At 39.9% G+C, this 27551-nt stretch overlaps 1 protein-coding gene across 3 annotated transcripts; it reads right to left on the reverse strand.

Moving 5' to 3' along the window:
- Positions 1–2378: 2378 nt before the first annotated feature.
- On the reverse strand, positions 2379–27550 carry Wtap (WT1 associated protein). 3 transcript variants are annotated; one of them, XM_032894727.1, is made up of 8 exons: positions 27369–27550; positions 22528–22565; positions 20046–20101; positions 18544–18602; positions 17164–17291; positions 11617–11795; positions 5457–5611; positions 2379–3725 (listed from the first exon to the last, which is right to left on the reverse strand). In XM_032894727.1, exons 2-8 carry the CDS (start codon positions 22555–22557, stop codon positions 3145–3147), a joined length of 1188 nt encoding a protein of 395 aa, XP_032750618.1. In that variant the 5' UTR covers positions 22558–22565; positions 27369–27550; the 3' UTR covers positions 2379–3144. The 3 variants fall into 3 exon arrangements, with proteins under 3 accessions (XP_032750618.1, XP_032750617.1, XP_032750619.1); XM_032894726.1 differs by lacking the exon at positions 27369–27550 and adding an exon at positions 27135–27247; XM_032894728.1 differs by lacking the exons at positions 2379–3725; positions 5457–5611; positions 27369–27550 and adding exons at positions 10590–11398; positions 27135–27248.
- Between the last annotated feature and the right edge of the window lies 1 nt (position 27551).

A 27551-nucleotide genomic window follows, 5' to 3' on the forward strand; every position in this document is an offset into this window, starting at 1 on the left:
TTAGATTGGCTGTATTGCTTACCTGTTGGCATACAAATCAATCATGCCCCAAAAGAAGATAGAAACCAGTACATGAGTAGGCTAAGAGGTTGTTGGATCTTCTGGGACTGGATTAGCTGCCCTGTAAGTCCTAGGAACTGAACTCTGGTTCTCTGGAAGAACAGTAAGTGCTCTTGAGGAAGATCTCAGACATTGATCTCAGGCCTCCACACGTAAACAATCATGAAAAAATGTGCAGGAATATTTTCTTCTAAGGACAAGGTGTGTGTTCACTTGTCTCCTTCCTGGAGGCTTCACCGGGAGTATGCAGTGCCAACTGCTTTTGTTGAATGATCAAAGAGAAGTCTTCATTTTAGCTCCTTATAATGGTCTACTGAGAGATGTGCCAGATGCAAGCCAAAGATAATGAGTGGAGAAAAGAATAAGAGAATAGTTTTTACTTTTCTGTTTTCATTTTATTATTCTGGTATATGGTTCCAAAGAGATAGTCCATTATGTCAGAAAGGCATGGCAACAGGCAGAGGAAACAGGGCAGAAGGAAACTGCTACTGGTCATATTCTAATCTTTACCTGAAGCCGAGAGCTAGAATACTTTTATTGTTGCTGTTTTAAACTTTTTTCTACTGTTGTTTTCCTTTTTTTTTTGAGAAAGTTTGTGTAGCCTTGGTTGTCCTAGAACTTGCTCTGTAAGCCAGGCCAGCCTTAAACTCAGAGACCCACTGGTCTCAGCCTACCAAGTACTGGGATTAAAGATGTGCGCCACCACTGCTTAGCTCTTTTGTTTTTGAGACAGGGATTATGTAGTTTTGGCTGGTCTGGAACTATGTAGACCAAACTGACTTCCAAACTATATTCTCCTGCCTCTGCTTCCTGAGTATTGAGATTAAAGGTTTGTATCACGATGCCCAGTATTTTTTTTCTTAAATATTTGTGCATGTGTGCGTGCACATGTGTGCAGGGGCCTATGGAGACCGCAGAGGGCTTTGGCTCTCCTAAAATTGGGAGTTATAGATTGTTGTGGGCTGCATTGTGGATGGCAATGGAACCCAAGTTCTTTCCAAGAGCACTACTTGCCCCTCATTGCTGAGCCATCTCTCCAGCCCCTACAATTGTTTCATAAATAACACTTAGATCTAGATTCATATGCAATTAGGCTGGGGGGGGAAATAATTTAGTAGTACTACAGACTGCTATTTGTCCTGAAGGAGTTTTTCAATCATTCAGGGCTTGTTTCATGATTAGTTACAGAAGTCCAACTGTCAGGAAAATGCTGTTTCATGAATATTGTTTTTACAAAAGCCATATTAAACACAGTTGAAAGGATAAGCTCATCTGCTAAAGTGTCTTTCTAATATGCACGTTTTACACATGCTCACATTCATTTTCTCAATACTAGTACTCTGACATAGTAGCTTCAGATTGGCCTTCATTTCTCAATCCTGTTTCATTCTCTCAAAGTGTTTCAATTAAACAGCATCAAACAGCTACCACCACAACCAACTGTTCACTCACAGAACTGAGGCTATGACAATTGGCCATCTTCCAATGCTAGACTTAGTGCTACTTTTGATTCTTTTTGCCCATAAATTTTTTTTTTTTTTTTTTTTTTTTTTGGGATAACCTGGGCTGGGACCATGCTAAGTAAGCAGTCTACCACTGAGCCACACCCCTATTCTCAAATTACTTCCAAGGGCTGTATTTAACCAAGCTTGTTGCCTTAGCCTGACATTTCTAACTATATACTTAAGCTTTTATGATTTACATTCTTACTGCAAAACCATCAGGCTCATCATTTCTGGCTCCAATCTCCAAATATTTGGCACAGCAACCTCAAAGACTGTCCTCCTCCATTCAGGTTTTATTGTTTCTTCTTTTCTTCCTTTTATTCACAAGTGTGAAGGGAGGCAGGAACACATTAAGGGCTGATTTCAGAATCACGGGTTGGGTGCCTTGCCAGCGTAAGAGTAGATGTTGTCAAGGGAACAACTTAGTCCTCTAAGTGTTACAGAAGTATTGGAGGGTCCCTATTGTCATTGCCACCTTTTATGAAAAGAACGATGGCAAACTAAGGATGATATAAATCTGGCAGATGCATGGGTAGGGAAGAGGAAGAGAGGAGGTGGGCAAAAAGGGAAGAGATGGCACAGCTGTTAAGGGTACTTGCTTCTCATGTCCACACCCACACTCAGGATGTTCCTTGGCAGTGCTTTAAAGCAAATGTCTCTGAGTAGTAAAGATACACCTCAACCCTGAAAAATCAGATCTCAAGAACAAATTGCTCTTCAATTAAAACCTAAAAATTAGCTTTTAACCCCTTGAACTATAGTCAAACTCCCACTTCATTCTGCAAAGAAAAGTGCAAATTAAAATTAGATACATAGACTTAATGCAGACTGTTTTAGTTTGACCTTTGTATATGTTACAGGGTAAGTAGGAATTCAGCCATTCAGTGAAAATAAAGGACAATTGCTAAACACACCCAAGACAAAAGGAAAAACCCCAGAAGTTACAATAAAAATTTTTATTTAGGTTTGGTCAGTACAGGTGAGATATACTGGAGTCACAGGGCAATATGCATTAACAGGACACAACAATTCATAAAAACTTAGTAACTATGCACATGGATTTCTTAAACATTCAGTTCAGCTAAAGATGAATGCACAGATGTATGGTGGAAAAAACTATCTAACGCTGAAACTACTGTAGGACTCACGTCCAACTCTTTAGTGATAAAACTACTGTACTGGGCACACTCGGCGGTCCTAAACCCACATCTACTCTAACAAGTCTGAATGGTGCATGAGTAACAACAGCATGAGGAAGAGTGCCCTGACAGCACAGGTTCTAGATAGACACAGATTTATACAGACGTCATTGCTATAGATTCCCATTTACAACTTCACATTAACTCATATAAAAATAACTTGACCCTACACAAAATGTCCTTTTAGCAATGTTCAAAGTAATTAACTGTTACAATTTTCAAAGTGGCAGAGGTATTGAAGCAATTAAAAAAAAAAAAAAAACCAAACAAAACAAAAACACACCCACAAAAGGGTAAATTGTGACAAAAGTATGCATTAATTTTTGACAGTATCCTTCCCCCAATTAAATGACACTGTATAAAAATTTGCTGGAAAAATATTACAAAATTGAACCCTGTACATTTACACTTGAGTCCAAGCCATTCTGAACATGGCGGGAACCCACAGTTCGATTACCTTTCCCACTCACTGATTTCTCCTCTTGAGGGTCATGACTGGAGTCTGTGTCATTTGAGTGATGTGTGAGAGAGTTTTCACTGCCCGTGGGAGAGTCTACACTTTCATACCCCGCACTGAGTGGGTTTATGTAACTACTACCTCTGCCAGTTCTCTCCTCTGAGCTGTTGGAGGCCTTATTACCGTTCCCTGAAGAAGAAGGAAAGTCATCCTCAGGAGTGCTCCCCTCCCTGTGAAATCCAGACCCAGACGTCCTCTGGCGGGAGGAGCTGCCATTACTTGGTCCATTTGCCAGACGACTGCAGTCTTTGCTTGTGGCCTCTGCCTGATCCACAGGTTCAGAAGATGTAGTCCTGCTGGTACTTGGAGCAGAAGCTTGAGACTGCTGCTGCTGGTACTGTGCCAACTGCTGTCGAGTCTCCTTCAACTGTTGCTGAAGAACTAGAATGGTGCTCTGCATACCCTCTACTTCTTCGTCAAGTTGAATGATGAAGTCATTCAGTTCTGTGCAAAGGAGAGTCAGACCTACTTTAAAATCTGAACATATGTTAAAACATTTCTGTGTTATATGTGCACACATGCACAGTTGAGTGCATGTGTGCAACTGTGCATGTGTGCATTAGAGGCCAGAGGTCAACACCAGATGTCTCTTTTCTACAGCTTTTTACCTCTCATTGAACCTGGAACCTACCCTTTTGGCTAGACTAGTTGACCACCAAGGCCCCAAAATTCACCTTCCATGCCCTAGTTCCACACCTAGCTTTTTGTATCAGTGCCAGAATCCAAACCGAAGTTCTACTACTTGCGTGGCAAGCACTATACCCGTTGTACTTCTCCAGCCCCCTTAAATATTACACACCAGGGACAAAGCTAAGTAGTCGATAAATGCTTACCAAGTAAATACTACTCTAAAACTGGAATAGCATACTTAAAAAAGAATTTACTTGGATTTTAATCACCATTCAAGAATGAAACGTTGGAGGATGTTTTAAATACTATATTAAAGAAATCAAGTTAAAATTGATTCCAACCTCATACAATTGCCAACAACCTGTGAAATCTTTTTTTTTTTTTTCGGAGCTGGGGACCGAACCCAGGGCCTTTGCGCTTGCTAGGCAAGCGCTCTACCTCTGAGCTAAATCCCCAACCCCAACCTGTAAAATCTTATCTGTGTCCCTTTTCTTCGCCTTTAGCCAGGCCCTTAAATTAAATCCACAGCATCTCTAGCTCTCAGGACAGTTTTATTAGTTTTTTACTCTAACCCAAAGAGGTATGTGTACTAACCAAAGTCTGCTCCACATACAGTAACACAATCCTATAAGAAATACCTGGGGATTGCTAAAATACACAAATCTAAGTTTTTTTTTTTTTTTTTTTTTTTTTTTAAGGCTTTAAGGAGAACCTCTCAATTGCTACATAGTATCCTCCCACTTAACATGTTTACACATAGTAAAATCTAAGAACGACAATATTGTCTATTGCCTTTCTTTGTAACCAACAATCAACTACACTGGTTCTCAGTTTACATGTTCACAGTGTGGCTCCATTTTCTTTACTATTAATCCATTTCACAAAACAAGAAAAAAAAATGTAGCGACACCTGGACAAAAACTGACTATGGTAACAAGCACATTTGGTTTGTATCAGCAAATTTAAATACTAAATCCCCCTTTCACTGAAGGGCACCTTAGTATAATTGTTACTTTTTTTAAAAAAGATTTATTTATTATATAAGTACACTATAGTTGTCTTCAGATGCACCAGAAGAGGGCGTCAGATCTCATCACAGATGGTTGTGAGCCACCATGTGGTTGGCTGGGAATTGAACTCAGGACCTCTGGAAGAGCAGTCGGTGTTCTTAACCGCTGAGCCATCCCTCCAGCCCTAATTGTTACTTTTTAAGCCACAGAAATTACCAAGTGTCCAAGATTTATACTTAAAGGAAACTGTTAATGATAGTCATGTACTGAATATCAATATTTACCCCGAAACAAAACATCTTTATCTTACAAAAAAAAACATAGAGAAGTTTACCAATATGCTATTGTATCAGTACCTTGGGGAACACTCTAATATTCGATGGTTTTGTTTCATAAGTCAATGGTAGTTGTTGCATGCACAATTTTAAGTAGCCATCATCTAAGAAGAGCATGCACAGAATCTGATCTACCACAACCCTGGTATGCCATAAAGCCAGTGCAAAGTTAAAGGAAACTGAAACACAAACCCCCTTACCATCCTGACTGCTTTTAAGCTCCTCACTGTATTTCTTCTGTAAAGCCAACTCTGCTTCAAGCTGTGCAATACGGCCCTGGGACAGCTGCCTTCCAAGCTCTTGGTTCTCCTGGATAAGCATTCGACACTTCGCCATTAATTTTTTGCCTGTTTGGCTGCAAAGGAAAGAGCCAATCATCACAAAATGAAGACAAAGCTCTTTACAGCCTTTGTTCACAATTATTACAGGAGATGTAACACGTACAGAACATAACTATGTCACAGCAGATGCCACCCTGTAATTACCATCTTCTTTTCTGGAACCTGTCCATCTTCTGCACTTCGGAATTTTACCAATAGAGCAGCAAAAATAGGCCTTAAACAAAAAGTGCCAAATAGCCACTTTCTGTTCCTACTATATCAAGGTTTTCATTCTAAATTATCATTTCAATTATAAGCAGGTCATTTAACATGTATCTTGGATTTAACTGTTACACCAGGGTACTAATTCATCAAACATAAAGGTTCTTTAAAAAAAGTATCTGTAGTATCAATTACAAATGCATGCCCTTCACCACCTATAAAATACCTATAAAAGGATGAGGATATATTCTTGTAGGAAATACACATAATGGATTCCTTTTATTAGGTAGTCCTCTGGGACATACAGCTTCTATGAAAGAATGTATCTTTTAAAAGACTTCCCAAATAGAAATCCATTAATTCCTTATTTAACTTGAGACATAATTTTTCTTCTCTTTGTTGTGTAGTAGATGATGATTTTAAAATGGCAATCCTCTTACTTTAGAAGAACTAGGATTATAGGGATGAGCCACTCACTATGCCTGATACTGGTATGTGATTAAGATTGTAGAATACCAAGTCACAAAGATTTGAGTTATTTCTCAAGTCCTGAATCATCTGCCAGATTACGGGTGTCATAGAACAATTTTCCAACAGTAGTGCCCTAACTATTCAACTCCCACAACAACCAAAAGGGTAGCAACCCAATAAAATCTCACTGCTTTTAGCCTTAGCAACTGACTTAAATATGTCATTGTGATACTAACTTTGAGACTTGCATAGGAACAATTTAACATTCTTCGAATTGTGTTCAGAACACTTTGGTGTTTTTCCCATATATAGTGTAACTTGCACTTGCCAGATACATAGATTTTCATCTGGTCTGAGAAAACACCAGAACCCTAAAAATAGTAGTACTTTGTTGATAACTCTTTTACAGGTAATGTAGGATTCCTTAACTTATAGCTTATGTTATATAATACAGTTCAATAACAACCAAAAAAATGCAATTAAAATTTCCTTACAGATATTCTTGGAACATCAAAAACCAGGCTACTAATGTTCAAAGAGTCAAGGCAGAAGCTCTGGGTGCACACAGTAAGTTTTGTTTAACCATTCCCTTCAGTTATTGTAGCCCCACATCCTCCCCACCCTCGTTGCCTGTCCGCCTCCTCAGACTTTAGCCTCCACTAAACAAACTCTTAGAAATTAACAAGGAAACAAGACATGGAAACCACTGTCAGAGACACCAGAGCTCCTTCTTCCTTCTAGCTGTCTGTCCATACTCCAGTAACTTCATGTTTTTTTTTTTTTTTTCTTTTTTGAGACGGGGTCTGGCCCAACATGGTGTTTGCCTTTAATCCCAGCAGAGGGCAAGAGGATTTTTGAGTTTGAGGCCAGCCTGGTCTACAGAGTGAGTGAGTTCAGGACAGTCAAGACTACACAGAGAAACCCTGTCTCAAAAACAAAACAAAGCAAAACAAAAAAAGGAGAGTGTGGAGAGAGAGAATCTCACTATGTATGCCTGGTTGATGTTAGAACTGATTGTACTAAGACTCACAGAATCTACACACTTCTACCTCCCAAGTATTGGATTAAAGTTATATGCCACACTTGACCAACCGTTTCTCGGAATCATATATAGATTTTTCAGCCAGAAAATTCTACTTTTCTGTGAATAAAGATAAAAAAGTTTAAAATACATTAGTTGGTCACTTGACTTGACCCCATAGAAAAATACCAAAACTTTTAAAGTATTTTATTTAAAAATGTGTAACACAGCTTAATTAATGTGGTTGAGAACGCTCAGTAGGCTGATATAGACCTAGTGTAAAACTGAAACTAGTCTATCTAGGCCAGCACTGGACACACCAAGAATCTAAATTTACTCTTATCTAAAATACCTAAAAACTGCTTTAATTTTTTGTTAGCAACTATGCTGTATAAAATCAGTAGTTGTGGTTATGACAGCACGCATAAACACACTCCACACATAAAACGTTGAGGGAGTGTACGCTTGAGTTTCTTTAGCAAGTGAGGCCCTGGGTTCAATCCTTATTACTCTTCACCAAAGAAAAGGGTAAGGATATAGCTCTGTTATAAAATGCTGCTCTAGCATGGTCAAAGCCCTAGGTTCAATCCTCAGTACTACAAAATAAGTAGAAAGAGAAGAACTTAACTACAAGTAACTATTTTTAAATGGATATTAGGGGTGACTCCTTCCTTCCTTCCTCTCTCTCTCTCTCTCTCTCTCTCTCCTTTCTTTCTTTCTTTCCTTTTTATAAATAGGGGCTGGAAAGTTAGGCCAACAGTTAAGAACATTGGTTACTTTTCCAGAGGACCCAGGGTTGATCCCCATCACATACATAGTGGCTCCCAACTTCCTGTAAGTCCAATTCCATAGCATCTGCCATCCTCTTCTGGCCTTGATATGCACACGGTGCAGAGAAAGACATGTAGACAAATCACTCATATACAATTCAAATAAATACATCTTTAAAAATCAAATGCCTTCATATTTTAAAAATATTTGTTCTCTTTTTATGTGTGTGGGTATTTTGCTTGCATGTAAGTCTATGCAACACATGCATGCCTGATGCTGGAGAGAAGCATTAGTAGATGCCATATAGGTACTGGAAATTCAATCTGGGTCCTCTGGAAGAGCAGCCAGTATTCTTAACCACTGGGCCAACTCTCTAGTTCCTTTTGTTTTTTAAGAGTCTCATGGTGGGACTGGAGAAATGACTCAGTGGTTAAGAGCACTGACTGTTCTTCCAAAGGTCCTGAGTTCAATTCCCAGCAACCACATGGTGGCTCACAACCATCTGTAATGAGATCTGATGCCCTCTTCTGGTGTCTGAAGACAACAGTGTACTCACATACATTAAATAAATAAATCTTTAAAAAAAAACAAAAACAAACAAACAAACAAAAAAAACCAAGAGCTCAGCCTCAGGCAGAGTTGTAAATTGTATACTTATTAAAAAAAAGTCTCAATGTGAAGCCCTAGCTGACACTCAACTCCCAGAGATCTGCCTGCCTTTGCCTCCTAAGTGCTGAGATGACTCCAAAACCAAATGATCACAAAGTTAACAGGAAATACATAAGGACTTCAAGAAACAATGAACATCAGTATATTAATTATCAAGGGGAGGAAGCTTGGTTACTTTGTACAGTTGTACATACAATCGCCTAAATATCTAAGTGTGAGTTGAAATGACCAGTCTACTCCTAACCACTCTAAGATGAGCGTGTCGTCTAATGGAGTAGTGTAGAGCAGACAATATTACGGAGGAAATCACAGTCCCTCTCTCAGTAGTTCTTTTGTTTACTTTTTGAGACACAGATCTGTGAATGTACTCCCTGAATTCCCTATCCTACTGCATCAGCTTCACCACTGCTGGGATTAAAGGCATGAGCCAACCACATCCAGCTAAAAAAAACTTTATCCCTCAGAATTAGAACTACAGCAAAGGGAGGGAATACCATATACATAAGAAACCTTTAAGCCCAATCATTGGAATCATTTCACATTATTAAGCATTACTTATTTTCAAATTAATAATATATTTTAATACCTGATTCATTAAATCATATGGTTTAGTTTTAGAAATCTCATTGATGGGTTATTAAAATAAGATTAATAAAAGGAAATACTAAGTAACCATTAAAAAGGTAGTAATCTAGATATGCTAAAAATATCTAACAGGTAAAAATGAAGCATGTGTATGTTCGATATGATTACATTTCTTTAAAACCAATATACATGAAATCATTGTGTATCCATGAATTATCTTGATGATACCCAAGATACAGCAGTACTGGTCCTGCAGAGCAGAATGGGGCAGTTCGACATCAGGTCCACGAGTGACACTTTCCATCTCTCACCTTTCTCTAGTATTTCATTTGTATACACGAACATGTATGTCTTATTAAGAGAGAAGATTAACAATAACAAGAAAGCAGGCCCACAGGCCTCAAAGTTACTGTATTTGAGTAGCAGAGAAAGACTGGCTAAATCTGTGTACATATTAGCAACACATTTTAAGAATTACTACTCAATCTACTAAAACTGTATTCAGGGCCATTTCAACCATGTATCTGAAAATGCATAAAATAAATACAAAAGATCCAGTTTTGTTACAATAAACTACTTTTAAACAGATTGGTTACTTACCCTTCAAACCCCCAGAGACAATTTTAGAAGCAGACTTGTTCCTGAAAAGTCATACAAATCATTCCTCCAACCCACCCCTGCCCACAATCAGTTCACTAAAGCACAAACATACAAGATACTTACAATTGATTGAAACGATTAAGAGAGAACTTAAGTCACCCTTGTTAAAACTGCACTTAAACGTTGGGGCATGCTGGAACATTTCTCTTCTACTCATCTCAGACTCCATTATCACCAAGGGAAAATCAAACTGGTGACTTAATAGACGAAAAAAATTCACCTCCAGGATTGGATGGAAGCATGAAGATATAATGCCTCATTTATCTAAATGAGCAAATGAGTTTGCTAGAAATGATCACTATACCTTTTTCAATTCACAGAACATCTCTCACTTGGACCAGCCCAGAGTTCCAACACATTTCCCCCATCTTCTGGTAGGTACCTCGTGAGACTGTCCCACAATATGTTCTACTGCAATATCCTGGGGCCAATGCCAAGTCTCCTTGTCTTTTATACCTTCTGGAATAGTCTTTTAAGCGAGACAGCCTTTTCCTTCACTTTAAAGAGCACAGAATTTTTCCAAAGTGTTGATCTGCTCTCCATAGCCCCCCAAAGTAAAATATTGAGTACAACAAAATTATCAGAGTATTCCTTGAATTAAAAAAAAACCCAACTATTTCAAGGCACATTTAATTTAATATCAAGAATTCGATACAAAAGGCCCCAAATACAATGAAGGAACACATTCCCCCATTTAACACCAACGACAATGCTGTTTAACATGTGCCTGCTGAATGAGATGAGGGTTTACTGAATAATGGGAATCTCATCACAGCCAAATACCATATACAATCTAGTTGTGAAATGAATGCTTATAATGCGTCAAACAGTTTAAACCTGAAGTGTGAGACCACACCTTCACGTTTGTACAGTCCTCGGTTAAGGTTATCTACAGTTTCCACAACCATTCAAAAAACAAACCATTGATAAAAACCACATAGATTTAAGGCTCCATTATGTAATATAGAGCTCAGAGCTAAATGGATAAATATATGCACTACTTGTACTGGTAGCTATGACGTGATAGTCTCACGGCTATTAGAGTTGGTTCTTAGCAAGTAAATCCTTTAGAGGCAAAATTCACCTCATTTGAGTTTTGACCCAGTAGTTCAACAATCATGAAGTCCACAGTCTTATTGGCATAACTGATGTACAGTGTCTCTAAGTCACTATGCTCATGGTTAAGAGCGATGCATATTCCATTTTTACATTTTACTGGAATTTTACATGTTCAATTCATGATTTAAAACCTCTAGGTTTTCAATCCTCCAAACTGTCTGAAGACACAGTGTGCCACAGACTTAAGACTTCTGTTTTCCCTCTATTTTCTTCAAACAGAAACATTTCAAGTGTCTACATGTCCTAGAAGGGGAATTTTTCGGAGGTGGCCTCTTCTTCGGAATAGTCCGACGGCATCAGGCCTCTGAAGCAAGGGGGAGGGGAAGAGAAAGAAGCTGAAACACAAGGTTCATCTGGTAAGTTTTACATTAACCATTACAAGCTGGACAGTCTAAGAATGTGGCTTTTTTGGCTCAAAAAGTCTGAGTCTTGGTGTGGAAACGAGTACTTGGCTGTCCCACCACAGCTTTCTCGAGGTGGGACTGTCAGGGAAGTCTTGACTGGGGAGTATGATTTGTTTACCTATCAGGCGTAAACTTCCAGGCACTCAGTTCATTTTGGGCTTGTTCCAGTTTGTCTTTAGTCTGTTCCAGTTCACCTTTCATTTTTAGGAAAAACAAGTTGATCGCTGGGTCTACCATTGTTGATCTCAGTTGGGCTACACTCGGCTGCTGAACTTGCTTGAGGTACTGGATTTGAGTCTGTGCAAAGCAAAAGAAATAATTACTACCAAATCAAAAAACAAAACAAAACAAACAAACAAAAAACAAGGCCCTTAAATCCAATCTCTAGTACAAATACACCTAATTTCAAACAACACCAACACAAACCCCAGAAAAAGTACCAAAACTGAAAATGATGGCACATGCCTGTAATTCTAGCCCTTAGGAAGTAGAAGGAGGATTCTAAGCTCCAGGACAGGCTGGAAAACAAAGCAAGACTTTGTCTTAACAAAACAAAGATACCAAAGGCTGAGGATGCAGCCTAGCAGTAGATCACTTGCATTATGTACAGGGCCCTAGAACCACAAAGGAAAAAAGTGGACAAGTGAAAAAACTAAGGGTTAAGGCAATTCATAAGGTTACATCTCACTGTACATCCAAAACAGCATTAAAACAAAACAAAACAAGGGCCGTATCATAATCTGGGGGAGTGGTGGCACATGCCTTTAATCCCAGCACTTGGGAGGCAGAAGTAGGCCTGAGTTCAAGGCTAGCCTGGGCTACAGAAAAACCTGGTTTGAAAACCAAACCAAGCCAAACCAAGCCAAACCAAGCCAAGCCAAGCCAAGCCAAGCCAAGCCAAACCAAACCAAACCAAACCAAACCAAGGCTGCATCACACTCAGACATTGAGAGCATGAACTGGGATTTGGGGACATAGCTCAGTGGTCGAGGACCACTTTCTTTCGGAAAGACCAGGGTTCAAATCCCCAAGATCTGACACCTTCACACAGACATAAACAGACATGCATGCAGGCAAAGTACCAATGCACGTAAGGTGGAAATAATTAAAGAAATGAAAAACTAACTAAAAGCACAAACTGCTCTTACAGAGGCAGAGTTCCAGCTCTCAGCAACAACAATTGGGCAGCCCCAAAAACTGCTTATGACTCCAGCAGGGTTGGGGGTAAGGGTGTGGGTGGATGGATCCAATGCCTCTGGCATCCTCCAGCAGAAACCCACACAGACACATGCATTAATAAAAATAATAACTTAAACCAAAAACTCAAACCAAACTGAGCATGGTGGTACATGGGAGGCAGTCTGATCTATACAGTGAGTTCTGAGCCAGCCAGAGTTATATAGTGAGAACTAGCCTCAGAACAAAACCAAAAAACAAGCGACATTTTTTTTTTATTTTAAGGACTGACAACTGCTAGAAAGAAGCAAAGTTCAAAATGTTATTATAGAGCTGGTGAGGTCTTAGCTTACTTTTTGCCTAAGCTACATAAAACTCCCATAGACAAGGTTAAAATTTAATACAATTTCCACTTCTAAACTTAAAACAGTAGTGACATTATGTCTTTGTATTAATGAAGTTCTATAGCATCTTAAGTCGTTTCTCTGGGTAGATCTGACTCAGGAAATAACAATGTTGTATGTAACTGATCTAGACTAAGCAAGCCGAATAAGTAGAATCCTAGCATCTGTGCTTCTTGACTTCTAGTGTAGAACATTTTACATGGTACTAGAACCCTCTTCCTTAGGTATGAAATTTTCAACTCCAGTTATGCTATTTACTAGTGCTCTAAAATAACTTTTTTAAAAATATGAATTAAAATTCCCCTATCTCCTTCATACCCAAAGTACAACTGGATCAAGAGTCTTGTGGTGCCCTAACGTTTGCTTTTTAAAGTTTTAAAAAATAGCACATCATTTTATGTGTATGGGACAAGTGTAGTTCCCTCCCTCCCACCACGTGGGTCATGGGGGTTGAACTCAGGTCACTAAGCTTAGTAGCAATCATCTTTGACTACTGAACCACAGTCAACTCTGCCCTACCACCCTAAGGGTAATAAAATGAAAGTTTAAATTCCCTACCATACATTTAGTAGAAGGCACACGTATACTGATTGACTTGAGACTACATTTACTTATGAGTTCACTACACACAAATAGAAAACAATAATTTATAGAGACACCATGTTTTTCTTTTGAGACAAAGTCTAATTATGTAGACCTGGCCGGCCTAGAATTCAGAGACCCACACTGTACAGAGCAGGGATTAAAGCCAAGAGCCCACCAAGCTTGCTCTGACAGTATTCACTTAATTTCTGTATCTGGATGTTAGTATGAGCATGTACCTTAGGGTACCGGTGGAGGCCATCAGATCCCTGGGGCTGGAGTTACATAGGGAACTGAGTGTACTAGGAAGAGAACTCCAGGCCTCTGTACAAACAGTAATCAAGCACTTTAATCATTAGACCATCTTGCCCAGCCCCTTATGGAAAAAATGTAAAAGAAATTAATTTTAAACAGAAAGGTTACCTGTTAACTCAAAGTACTGCTAGCTACTAAAGTATTTAAGAAAAGAGTAAACAACATCATGTAGTGTCTCTCATGTTTTCCTCATTAAGTACAACAGTCTCACAACATTGACTCAGACTAAATCCTAACAGTCAGCACTGCTGGTCATGAAAAGGAGGTGAATGGAACTAGAAAAGAAAAGGAGGCGAATGCAATCAGAACAAACTCCCTTTGCTAGTGGGGAAAAAAAAAAAAAAAAAGCAACCCACAAGGAAAGATAGATAGGTTTAGGGATAGCAGGACGGCTAAGCAGCTAAAGGTGCCTGCCTGCTGTCAGTCCTGATAATCTGAACTTAACTCCCAGGATCCCTATGATGGAAAGAGAACCAACTCCCACAAGTTGTCCTCTTGACTTACACATAAAATAACCATACTAAATAAACAAAAATATAATTAATAAAAGTCTTACAGGCTAGCAAGATTTTCGGTAGGTGAAGGCACTTGTTGCCAAGTCTGCTGACCCGAGTTCAATCCCCAAGATCTGCATGGTGAGAGAACTGCTGCAAGTCATCCTATGACTTTCATATTTAAATAAAATTTTACTCAAGATGTAAACATGTGTGTTTCCACATGGCCAGAGAACCATCTTGAGTGTTAGCCTGACTATAAACCTCTGGTATTTTCCCTCCCTAGACAACATCCACTTTGTTTTTGGAGGCAAAGTATCTCACTGGCCTGTCGCTTGTTGACTATAGCCAGGAAGCCCCAGAGATTGGCCTCACTCCACTGGCTCTCCTTAGGGCTAATCACAAATATACCTCCCCATATGAAGACTTTTTTTGGTACTGGGATTCTGGACTCAGGTCCTGAACCCTCCAGACATTCTCTTAGCTCTGTGTAACTATTTGGAATTATCACCTGCTTTAATTACTCCATTCTTACTTTTATTCCTATCCCCCAAAGCAACAGATCCCACTAAAGTAGCCTACTGTCTTTCTGACTGCTAAACATAATAATTTTCAATTCCTATTTTTACTAAAACTAACTTTTGCCTTGACACTATTTTTTTTTAAAAGATTTATTTATTATATGTAAGTATACTGCAGCTGTCTTCAGACACACCAGATGAGGATATTAGAGCCCATTACAGATGGTTGTGAGCTACCATGTGGTTGCTGGGGTTTGAACTCAGGACCTCTGGAAGAGCGGTCACTGCTCTTAACCACTGAGCCATCTCTCCAGCCCTCAACACTATTTTTTTTTTAAAGATTTATTCATTAGGTGGAGATATGGTGTGCACACCTTTAATCCTGGCACTTGGGTGGCAGAGGCATGCAGATCTCTGAATCTTAGGCCAGCGTGGTCAGTGTTTCAGAACTGCCAGGGCTATCTGTAGAGAACCTATTTCAAAAAACAAAACTAACTAAAAAGATTTATAGTTTATTATATGTTGAGTGTTTTGCTTATTCGTTCCTGGTACCAGGAGAGGTCAGAAAAAGGATTTGGATCCCTTGGGACTGGAGTTACAGTTTGTAAGCCACCATTTGGTTCCTGGCAATTGAACCTGGGTGTTCCTCAAGAACAAGTACTCTTAACAGCCGAACTAACTCTCTAGCCTACCTCTGACACTATTAATTGTTCTTCACTGGTGGTCTGGAAGGAAGAGGTGGTACTGCGGTTCTTCTTTTCCTAACATTATTCTCTTCTCTTTCTATATTCTCTTTCAGTCAGTCACATAGTATAAACTTAAGACCCACCTCTGACTTATTCTTAAAAACCTTGCCCAACAAGATCTAACTGATCAGGTCCTACTGATTGTACCTAAAAGACCACACATCCTTCCCAGCTGCCAGTGACTTTGTGTGTATGATTCAAAACCCTGCTTCCCCACCCTAGCTGCTTTCTCATTCTAAGTCCCAGTTTCAAATCAATGGCTGGTGATGTTGCTCAGTACAAAGTGGGCCTAGCATGTAAAGTCACACAAACATGGTGTGTTGGTGCACTCAGAAGGTAGCAATAGGAAAAACAGAGGTACATTTATCCTCAGTCACTACAGATTGTAGGGCTTGGCTACATATTTCAAGTACACCCAAGAGTGGGAAAAGGGAAAGGAATAAATCTACCTTCCATACTCAAGCCAGCCATCTACATGAAACAGCAGCTAATCAACCCCATGATTCTTTCGCTGAAAAAAGTTCCACCAGGAGCTGTATAGAGTGGAGCACACCTTTAACCCCAGCACCAGGGGGGCAGAGGCAAGTGGATCTCTGTAAATTCAAGCCCAGTCTGGCCTACCTAGGGAATTCTCCAGGCTAGCCAAAGCTACATAGTGACAAACAAAACAAAACAAAACAAAACAAAATTTAAGTTAAAAGAAAAAGTTCTCTAGCTGTTATTTAAACCTAGGACTAAAGTGCCTAAGCCCTTAACCACGTTTCAGCCATACCCACAACTCCAACCTTATGTGTCCTTTCCCTGTTCTGTTCTCAGTGCCGCCTATGAAGCTTCACCTCTTAATGGTGACTAGTAGAACAACAGCTGTATTATGTAGAGAAAGGCATAAACAATATGTCAAGGGCCAGAGAGGCCGTTCTTGCTCTTGCGCTTACAACCATCATTAACTCCTCTTTCATGGGATTCAATGCCCACTTCTAGCATCCACAGGCACCAGGCACACATGTAGTGCACAGTCATAAATAAATGCAGGCAAAAGCTCATACACATAAAAGGTTAAAGTTTAAAAAAAAAAATACCCCAACCCAAACCAAAACAAAAACCTAAAACAAACCCAACTCAAAAGGTGGTGAAGCGCCACTGCCCTCAACCCCTGCTGATTCCAAGTGCCACTGTACACACAACAGTCCCAGATTCGGGTGCCAGCAGCACAAATTGCCTAATGCTAGCAAAAGATATGCTGACTCCATCAGAATTAGGAATTAGGAAGAAAGCAAACATCTAAGACCCTTTGTAACATAAGAACTTCCATTCCCACTCTCCACTGTACGCTTTAAAAATATGCACTTATATTTGCTGTTATCACTATTTAAAAAAATAAACTGTATGGATCCCATAACTAGAGACTGCAGTGCTCAGATACTCACGGTGCACTCTTGCATCTCCTGTTCCTTGGTTGCTAGCCGCATGACAAGAATGTTCTCCCTGCGTGCAGATTCCTGCTGTTGCTGCTTTAGTTTTTCTTCAGATTCCCTTAAGCCAGTCACATCGTTTGCTGAGTAAAAGAAAAGAAATCCAAAATTTCAAGATCAAATTGAACTAACCAAAAGAAAGTTCCATCTCTGTCAAGATTAATCAAATAACTCATTGCCTTTAAGTTTTCATATTGTTTTTGAAACAGTATTTGTTCCTGATCAGGAGGCCTCCCCAAGGAGGCAATGGTGTCATGATATCAAAATAAGCTGCTTCTATACTTCAATCGGTCACACCTAAATACAGGAAACTACACTCCTACACTCATTTATACTACATTTAGTATTTATAAAAGTCTCAATATTATATTCTAACCTACTCAATATAACAATGACATTAACTGGCCTGGCAGAGCAGTAACCTGTCTATATTACAGCACTCAGGAGCGTATGGCAGGAGATTGTAACTCAGTAATTCAGAATAGCTTCTGCTACATAGTATAAGACCCTGTCTCAAGCAGGAGCACACCTTTAATCCCAGCACACAGGAAGCAGAGGCAGGTGGACCTGAGTTCAAGGCCAGACCAGTCTACAGAGCGACGGGCCAGCCAAGACTGCACAGAGAAACTCTGTCTGTCTTAAAAAAAAAAAAAACAAAAAAACCAACAAAACCAAAAAATACCCCTGTTAACAATCCTGTCTTAAAAAGTGACACAAACAGAAGCCACCGACAACACGAGCAAACAGCACTATTGACTTTTCTACATCACAACCATCAGTGCTACTGCCAAGTAATCAGTACAGTTCTGGAAGCTCCCGCTATCTGCACTGGGAAAACTGTAGTAGTTACTGTACTTCACAATAGTACAAGACTAACTCAGCCAAAGTACCAGACCAGACTAACAGTTGTTTTATAGCATACAGTCTGTTGTTTGGCAGATTTCTGAAAAATCTGTTCTCAAAGACCTATGTCCTAGTGTCATGTAGGATGCCCTCTTCTGGTGTATCGGGAGACAACTATAGTATATATAATAATACATAAGAAAAAATAGTTAAGTTATCCTACTTGAGAATACACATCTGTCTTCCTTGTTGCTGGGGGTTTGTCAAGAAACAAACCATTTATCTCAAACATCATTCGTTACATTTTTCAGATTCTTACAGTATCTGGACACAGCTCTTATAATAGAATAACAAACAACAAGCAATATTATAGCAATTATAATAAAAATAATTGAACAACCAAACTGTATCTGCTTCAACAAATTTCATTTAATCTGTAACAAGTTTTCAAAATACAACTATAGTATCTTTATCGAGGAAGATCAAACTTACAATTAAGGTCTGTGTACTTTCCCTCCAAAGCTTGAACATATGCTTCATATTGTTTCCATCTAAGTAAAAAGCAAATTCATATTAGTGGTTACATTGAAATCACCTTTATTAAATAAACTAGAAAAGCATGCCCACAATCTAAGAGTAAGAACTGTGCTGGGTTATTTTTAGCTTTGACACAATCAAAGTTTAACCAGCAACAAATTCATTAGCTTTACTGTTTCTTCTCAACTTACAGAAGACAGGTAAATGAACATACATAGGTTGGGCAATGGTGGTTATCAGCTTACAATCCTAGTTAAGTACAAAGGCAGGAGGAGGATGGCATGCTCTGGGCCAGCTTGGCAACTTAGTAAGACTATCTCATATTAAAACAAAAAGGAACCAGGTAGTGGTAACTTTAATCTCAGCATTGGGAGGCAGAAGCAGACAGATCTCTGTGAGTTCGAGGCTATCCGCGTCTACAGAGTTCTAGGAAAGCTAGGACTACATATAGAAACCCTGTCTTGAAAAACCTAGGAGTTGGGGTGGGGGTAAGAATCATCCTTTGATTGCAACTTTTAAAATGTTACTGACAAAAGAAAAAATTATATTTAAGTAAGATACTGAGCAGACTATTATAGTACACCCTTGTATTTCTAACATTCAGAAGACTGAGGTAGATCTCCAATTTGAGGCCAATTTGAATATACCCTGTTTCAGAAAAAATTCCATGCCTATAGTTTTTAATAAAAGCTTACTTACTTGTGTGTGGGCTCCCATTTGCCACAGTACTCATGTGGAAGAGGCTAGGATAGTCTTGTAGAGGTTTTTTTCTTTTCTTTCTAGCTTTATGTGGGTTCCAGGGATTAAGCTCAGATTACAGCTTACTAGGAAGGGACTTTACCCACTGAGCCATCATGCCTTCCCTGTGCTTGATGATTTATTAAACTAAACACATCCTCTAGCAAAGTATATATTAGATACAAATGCTTCTTGTGTAACTAGTCTGAGTAGTTTAGCTCTACAAGAACATTTGGTCTACTGCGATCTGGAAATCACCGCAACAATGCTCTAGCTCTAATTGCTTACACACTGAAGGACCATAGGGGACATGTCCAACACCTTATCAAGTGACTTGAGGGTATACTAACATAAAAAATCAGAATCAATCATGTAATAGTTGTTCCAAGACAGCTAGAACTACACAAAGAAACCATGTTTCAAAACAAAAAAAACCACCAAAACCAAAAATAACTCCATACATAAACCCCCAAAACCAACCAAATTAAAAAAAACAAAAACAAACAAACAAAAAAACCCCAAACAATTCAAAACATGCTTGTATTTCTATCCCTTGGTGGGCTAGGGCAGGAGGGCCTTAATGTCTCCATAGGAAACCCTGTCTCAAACATAAGAAGTAACAAGAAAACCCCTCAAGACAAGCAAACCAAACTAGAGATGGCATATTGTAAGTAGTCACAGTATGCTATTTATGAATTTTTGATGAAAGAACATTTTACCTCAGAATTAACTCATCCCGTGCCATAACTTTGAAGTCTGTTTCACTCAGTCGGACCTACAAAGAAAATTGAAAATGGACTGAGCACTCTTTCAGAGTGCAAAGCGGTTTCCACAGGACCAACTCTGATAAATAGTCTGACTGCGGCTTTAAACTAAATGTGAAGGCTGGAGAGAAGTTAGTGTTCACAGTGCTTGGAAGTCTTCAGAGGACCAGTTCAGTTCACAACACCTACACGAGTCAGGGAGAGCACATCTGTCTGTAACTCCAGCTCTAGAGAACACATTCTCTACTCCAGAGCATCCCCTCAACATACAGGTGAACAAAAAATTAAAAACAAAAACCAAACAAATGAAAATCCTTACAAAAAATAAAAAGGTCTCATCAACCAAATTAAACTTGCACATGCCACATCAACCAGCAGTTGCATCTTTTTTTTTTTTTTTCTCTTTTTTTCGGAGCTCGGGACCGAACCCAGGGCCTTGCGCTTGCCTAGCGCTCTACCACTGAGCTAAATCCCCAACCCCCAGTAGTTGCATCCTTGAGCATACAGCCCAAAGTCAACATTCATAAGCAGCTTTCCTTGTGATGGTCCAAACTGCCATCCTCAAAGTGTCCTTTAGCAGTTAAATGCTTATAAAACTAAAATACAGAGGCAGGTGGATCTCTATGAGTTCAAGGCCAGCCTGTTCTACAGATGGGATTCCAGGACAGCTAGGACTACACAGAAACTGTTTTGAAAAACCAGAAAACAAAACAAAAATTTGTGATCCAGCCATATATTCAATATTCTTCAGCAGTAAGTAGAAATAAGACTACTGATAGATGATACAAATTCTAAGGAAGCTATGCTAAGTAAAAAGATAATCTTAGAAGGACACACAGGCATAATTTCCTTTACAAGGCACTCAGGAAGTTGAAGAAATGAAAACAGATTATCATTACAAGATTGGGGAAGGAGGGAGGGGAACAAAGTGCCTGTAAGAGCCCTGTGGTGAGGATTCAGATGTTTATCTTGAGATAGAACTGCAGTTTTACACACAGAGAATGTTTGACGAACTGATGAAATTTGAACAACTCATGTGTGTGTACCAGTTCCCTAGCTTTAAACTGTTAATCCAGATGTTGATTTTGAAAAGAGGCTCATCAGCTGGAGAGATGGCTCAGTGGTTAAGAGCACTGACTGCTCTTCCAGAGGTCCTGAATTCAATTCCCAGCAACCACATGGTGGTCACAACCATCTGTAATGAGATCTGATGCCTTTGTCTGTATGTCTGAAGACAGCTACAGTGTACTCATATAAATAAATCTTAAAAAAAAAAATGCATTCTTAAAAAAAAAAAGAACAATTCTCATAGAATGTTCCTAAATGTCTTTAAAAACTTCTATCAAACTATATCTTCCCAATAGTTTAAAAGTAGAACCTAGGGGGCTGGAGAGACGGTTCAGTGGTTAAGGCACTGACTACTTCTTCAGGGGTCCTGAGTTCAATTCCCAGATGGTAGTTCAGAACCATCTGTAATGGTATCTGATTCCCCTCTCTGGTGTGTCTGAAGACAGCTACAGTGTACTCACATACATTAAATAAATAAATCTTAAAAAAAAAAAAAAAAAAAAAGAACCTAAGCTGAAATTATTTCATACATTTAGAAATCCTTTCTCCTAGGCTCTATTAATTTCTCTTATTAAAAGAAATTCTTGGTAGAGGGAGCTTAGATAAATGGAGAAATGCTTGCACAATATGCATGGATCCCACTTTGATTCCAGGAAGCACAGAAGGTACTTTCTTTAAAATGTTTCTAAGGATTAACCAGTAACACCACTGTTACAATACAAAACAGAAAAAAACATCGAACCAGAGAAAGCAAACCATAGTTGCCACATCACTAAATACCTGGTTCTTAATTCGCTCCTGAGTAATGTTGACTCCAAAAGTTCTGCCAGAATTTTATATAACATAATGAATTACAAATCCTTCTATAACTTACATCACACTGTTAAACAGAACCTCAGGCTATCTACATCTATATGTATAAAAATCTATATGTATAAGGATATATGTATATACCCATAAGTAATGTTGGCTAAACTCAGTAAAGAACTATAGAACCAGAAAAATCAAAAGTTAGAAAATGAAGGAAGAAAGCAGACTACAAGAACTAACTAACTAGCTGTAGCCCTAACAATCCTCAGATGGATAGATTTAAGTTACAACCCTGGGGGGTTAAAAAAATAGGACATATATATATGTAAAATTTGTAAAATAGCCAGAAACGGTTCAGGCTAAGAACTAAAGACCACAGGAATCCTGTAACACCTTCTGAAAGTTGTGATCATTCATTCTAGATTGACCATGTACAGAAACATATCTTAATACTTTGTAGTCCCCTGATGCAAACAAAGTACAAGGGGAAAAAGGTGAAAAATAAGGACATAGAATAGTCCCTTAAACTTTAAAAGTGTTTGAAGCTGCTGAAACATACCTTTTTAGGAAGAGGTTCTTCGTTGGTCATCTTGTACCCTAAAAAAGGGGGGAGGGGAGTTAGGGGAAATATATTCAGTTAATTTTCTTTCAATTAAAGTTTTTTTTCCTCAAAGTTAAAACTGTTTCCTTTGAACCAGTTATTAGCAAGTGTTAATGTGAAATAGTTATTAAAACAATCTTGTATTTCATAGTACTTCGATCCCTTCTTTTATTGTGGTGAAAGGGATTCAACCCAGGACTCCTGACACTGTAGGTAAGTGTTAGCCCAGGATAGTTTCAATTAACAACAACAACAAAAAGAACAAAGACATGATGAATACCCCCTATAACTTCACCAAATTCCCTCTCTGCTAACATCTTTCATCATCATGGTTATGTAATTTTTTAAAAATGTTGACAGTAAGTCAGGCCTCAGAAGGCTGAAGGATTAGAAGGGCAGCACCAGCCACCAGTTTTCTGGCCTTGACTTCTACAGCATTGTGCTGTTGACAGTGAAGCAGAACCCATCATGTGATTCACTACGCTCTAAGGATGTTAAATATAAAGTATGCCTACCTTAAGACAGTATGGACCTTACAAGTTGGGAAATAAATATACAGAAAAGACAGCTAACCTAACAAATATTAAACACTGCTTGACTCGGCTTGTGGGACAGTATTTTTCGTAAATCTAAGTTGTTTTAAAGTAATAATTTATACACAATTAACATGAATTCTTGGGTTGGAGGGATGGCTCAGCAGTTAATTGCTCTCAAAAAAGACCTGAGTACAGTTCCCAGAATTCAACCTAAGGTGGCTCACAACTCCAGCTCCAGTTCCAGGCAGAACCAACACCTCTGGCCTCCACAGGCAAGCCTATGCACATTATCACACACACAGAGAATTAAGAACTAATCTTTAGGGGCTAGAGAGATGGCTCAGCGGTTAGGACAACTGGCTACTCTTCCAGAGAACCTGAATTCAATTCCCAGTAACCACATGGTGGCTCACAACCATTCTATAATGAGATTTGGTACCCTCTTCCTGCATGCGTGTGCACGCATACAAAATACTGTATATTCAATGAATAAATCTTAAAAAAAAGTTCTTATGAACACACCTGATATTTTCTTTTTTTTTTTTCCCAGAGCTGAGGACCGAACCCAGGGCCTTGTGCTTGCTAGGCAAGCGCTCTACCACTGAGCTAAATCCCCAACCCCCTGATATTTTCTAATATTCAAACTTAACCAGGAATCAAACAGTTATTCTTAGATCTTAGTTCTCAAAGTTACCTTCTGTCTTTAATTATTTTTTCCATTTTATTTTACTTACCTATACCTATCAAAAATTCTAAATTATAAGCTGGGTGTGGTAACATATGCTTCAAATTTGAGCACTCTGGAAGGATAGGCAGATGGATCCCTGTATTTTGAGGCCATCCTGTATTGTTCCAGACAGCCAAAGCTACAGAGAGACTGTCTCAAAATTCTAAACGATTAAGATTTTGACTGAAAATTGTTATACTGTTTTAAAAAGATATTTAAGTTCTCAATGAACATATGACTTGTCATAAGTAAAGATTTTTCCAATATAAATTTACATATACTCCCATATGCATGAATAGTCTAGTCATACCACCACTGAACCCAATTAGGTCTGTTATACAGAAGAAATCAGGATTTTAGGAACTCTCTAAATGCTATAATGGGATTTGATGCCCTCTTCTGGTGTACAGGCATACATGTGAGCAGAACATCGCACACATACTTTTTAAAAAAGTATGACATGGGTTAAGGATGTAATGTAGTTTTACACTGCATGCTAAACACATGCAGGGCTCCGGAACTTCAAATGACAAATGAGAAAGGAAAAAAAACATTCACTTCTGCATTTTGAATAACCAGGATTTATCAAGTTCCAGGCAGCCAGGGCTACAGTGAGACCCTGTGTCAACAAACAGAAGAGCACAAGAAAACCTGCCCACTGTGGCACAGCACATATAGTTCAGTACAGCACCCAGGAGGCAGAGGCTGGAGAGTTTCAAGTTCTACAACAAGGAAGTTGCAGGCCAGCCAGGGCTACAGAGAGACAGACCATCTTTAAAAACAAAACAAAATCAAAAAAAAAAAAAAAGGCAAAACAGAAAACCTCAAACACGAATAATTTGGCAAACTTCCAACAGGTTAAAAGATGACGGGCTTTTAAATTACACAAAGGGGGAAGGAGCAGCTGGAGAGATGGCTCAGAAGTTAATACTGACTGCTCTTTCAGAGGACCAGGATTCGACTACCAACAGCCACACTGTAGCTCATAACAATTCTAACTCCAGATGTACGACAAAACACCTATAACTTTAAACTTATTTGTGTAGACAGTTCAGAGAATTCATCTCAGTTTAGAATACCATCCACTCTTAAAGCCTAGCTTAAGCTGTGGAACTGCTTTAGTTGACTAAGTGCCTACCATCCCAGATCATAACACTATGATCCTAAGTTAGGCAACTTAGTACTCTCTGGAGAAAGGCAACCACACGCCAAGGTAAGTTATGCAAGAAGGCATGTATATGGCTCACTGAAATAAATCACAATGGATGTTAAGAAATGGCATCGTCTGGCAGTGCTGGAGCCTCAGGACTGCAGGAGTAAGGGGACTTGTTAGAAATCAGAACACTGTTTCAGTCTCGTGTTTATGTGATCAAGTCACTTAATTCTTTGGGCTTCAGTTTCCACATCAGTGTTGCTTAGGGCACAAAGTGCTGCAGGTCTGTTATTGGTACCATAAAAACACTATACAAACAAGGACTGCTTGAACACAAACAACAAAGGAAATAAACTCTACCAACTTCATCTTTAAAGCAAAGAACACTGAATCTAGTCTGATGGAAATGCCTAACACCTAACACCAATAGCTTATTCAATGATGGGAATACTGGAAAAAAAAACTTCCCAAGCTTAATGAAAAGAAATAGGAAGTATTTAGAGGAAGAAAGTGGGAGATAAAAACAAGAATGCATATCAAGTAAAACTTCTAAAGAGCATGATAAATTCAACTACACCTTACACCAATTACCTAGTCGGCTAACAATATTTTCAAGAGTCTACATTATATACACAAAAAGACAGGAGGGACCTTGAAAATGGTAATGCTCTGTCCAAATACATCAAATGGCTATTACAAACCATAATTTAAGTAGTGTTCAAACACACTCATCTGTTTAAGAATGAAGAACTAAAGCACCCTCAGAAACACATCTGCTCAAATCCTTAAAATTCAGTTCCAACACATCAGAAGCCATCCTGTAGACTGCAACTTTCCCCAACTTGCCTGAGCAATAGTTGCTGAATGAATGAAACCTAGCCACCTCAAAAAATGTCTGTTTTTAATAGTTTCAGATGCCTACATATTTACCTATGAGAAAACCTGGTACATGGTTTTAAAATTAAGTACTTTTAAAATTTTTTTGTAAATGTTTTGCATGTATATATGTGCATCACGTGCATGCCTGGTGCCACCCACAGAGGTCAGAAGAGGGAAGTCAAAATTCCCAGGAACATGAGTTAAGGATGGCCACGAGCCATCAATTGGGTGCTGGACGAGCAAAAAGTACTCTTAACTCCTGGGCCAACTCTCCAGCTCCGATGCTCAAATATATAAGTTAAAGTGAAAAACAAATAGAATTTGTAGTAACTGATTTGTGACTTCCACTTATCTTTCCAAATAATAAAATTAACTAAATGAAAAAAGCGAGGCTACAGTGAGAACGACAAAAAAGGCATAAATACAATTTACGACTATAACATGCTCACCGATCCTTACAACCAGTGTGCAGTGTCTTAGTCCTTTGGGGTCAAATTAACTGACTTCCTCATTATCAAACCAAGAACTGTGGGCTCAGGGATTAGATGAATGGCAGAATGCTGGCCTAACATGCATGCACAAGGCCTAGCGTTCCATCCCTAGCCGCCCCCGCCCTCCCCAATAAGAAAATATGTACACAAACAGAAAAACTTAGGCCTTTTCTCACTGTGCACTGTCTTATGAAAATCAAGTTTAAATATAGTCAAATCAGCCTTACAGAGATCCAAAACTAGACTAAAAGTTCACGAAAAATTTCAGGAAGCTGTCAAAAAAATTAACTACTCTCACAATGCATACTTATGTAAAAATGGAAGTCCACATGAGAACGTGGCTGCAATGACAAGCTACTGCGTGACGTGAAATTCTTTTTTTTTTTAAAGAACCGAATGCATCACTTGGGTCATACAGAACTATCGGTACCTCTAGGTCCCGGGTGACGAACCCTGGAAGGTGGGAGGGGGCGACAGAGGCGGGGAAAGGACCGGCATGGCCAGTCAGCCCCGAGAGGGCGGCCTCCGGCCTCCCCGCCTCCCCAGCCGCGGGAACGCCCGCCTTGTCCCCTGCCGTCAGGGACGGGAACAGAATGGCTGTGAAACGGTGCAAGTATCCCCACGAGCAGCAAACCGCTCTGACTAACGGGAAGCCAGCGCGGCCGCAGGCCCGGTCGCCCTTCGGGCCTGGAGTGCGTTTCGCCGGGTCCAGGGCGGCCGCGCCTCGCTTCCCGTCCCTGCAGGCCCTCGTGGCCATTCCCGCCGCGGGCCGCACCTACCTTCCCAGCCCGAGGCTGCGCGGGCGCCGCCAGTCACACAGGCCGAGGCCGCGCCGCCGCCGGCCCCCCCCCGCACTCCTCCCGCCGCAGCCCCGGAGATAGCCTTTATTTGCGGGTCTCGCAGCCACAAAATGGCGCTGAGGGAGGAAACCAGGCCCCGCCGTCAGCCCCGCCCCGCCTCGAGTGCGCCCCGCCCCGAGTGCGCCGCCGATACCCCGCCCGTGGCCCACTCACCCGAGACGCGCCTCTCGGGCGCCGCCTCGGTCACCGTGCCCGGTGCCTCCGGCCAGAAGAGGCGAGGCGAGGCCGGCCCGCTCGGGGTCTCGGGGCGCGGAGGGGCAAGCGGCTCTCCGCAGCCGCACCGAGACCGTCCGCGGAGGTTCGCACCTGCCCCGTGGGGGCTCTGCAAGCTTAGCC

This window comes from Rattus rattus, chromosome 2 (assembly GCF_011064425.1).
Source record: "Rattus rattus isolate New Zealand chromosome 2, Rrattus_CSIRO_v1, whole genome shotgun sequence".
Classification (NCBI taxonomy): Eukaryota; Metazoa; Chordata; class Mammalia; order Rodentia; family Muridae; genus Rattus; species Rattus rattus.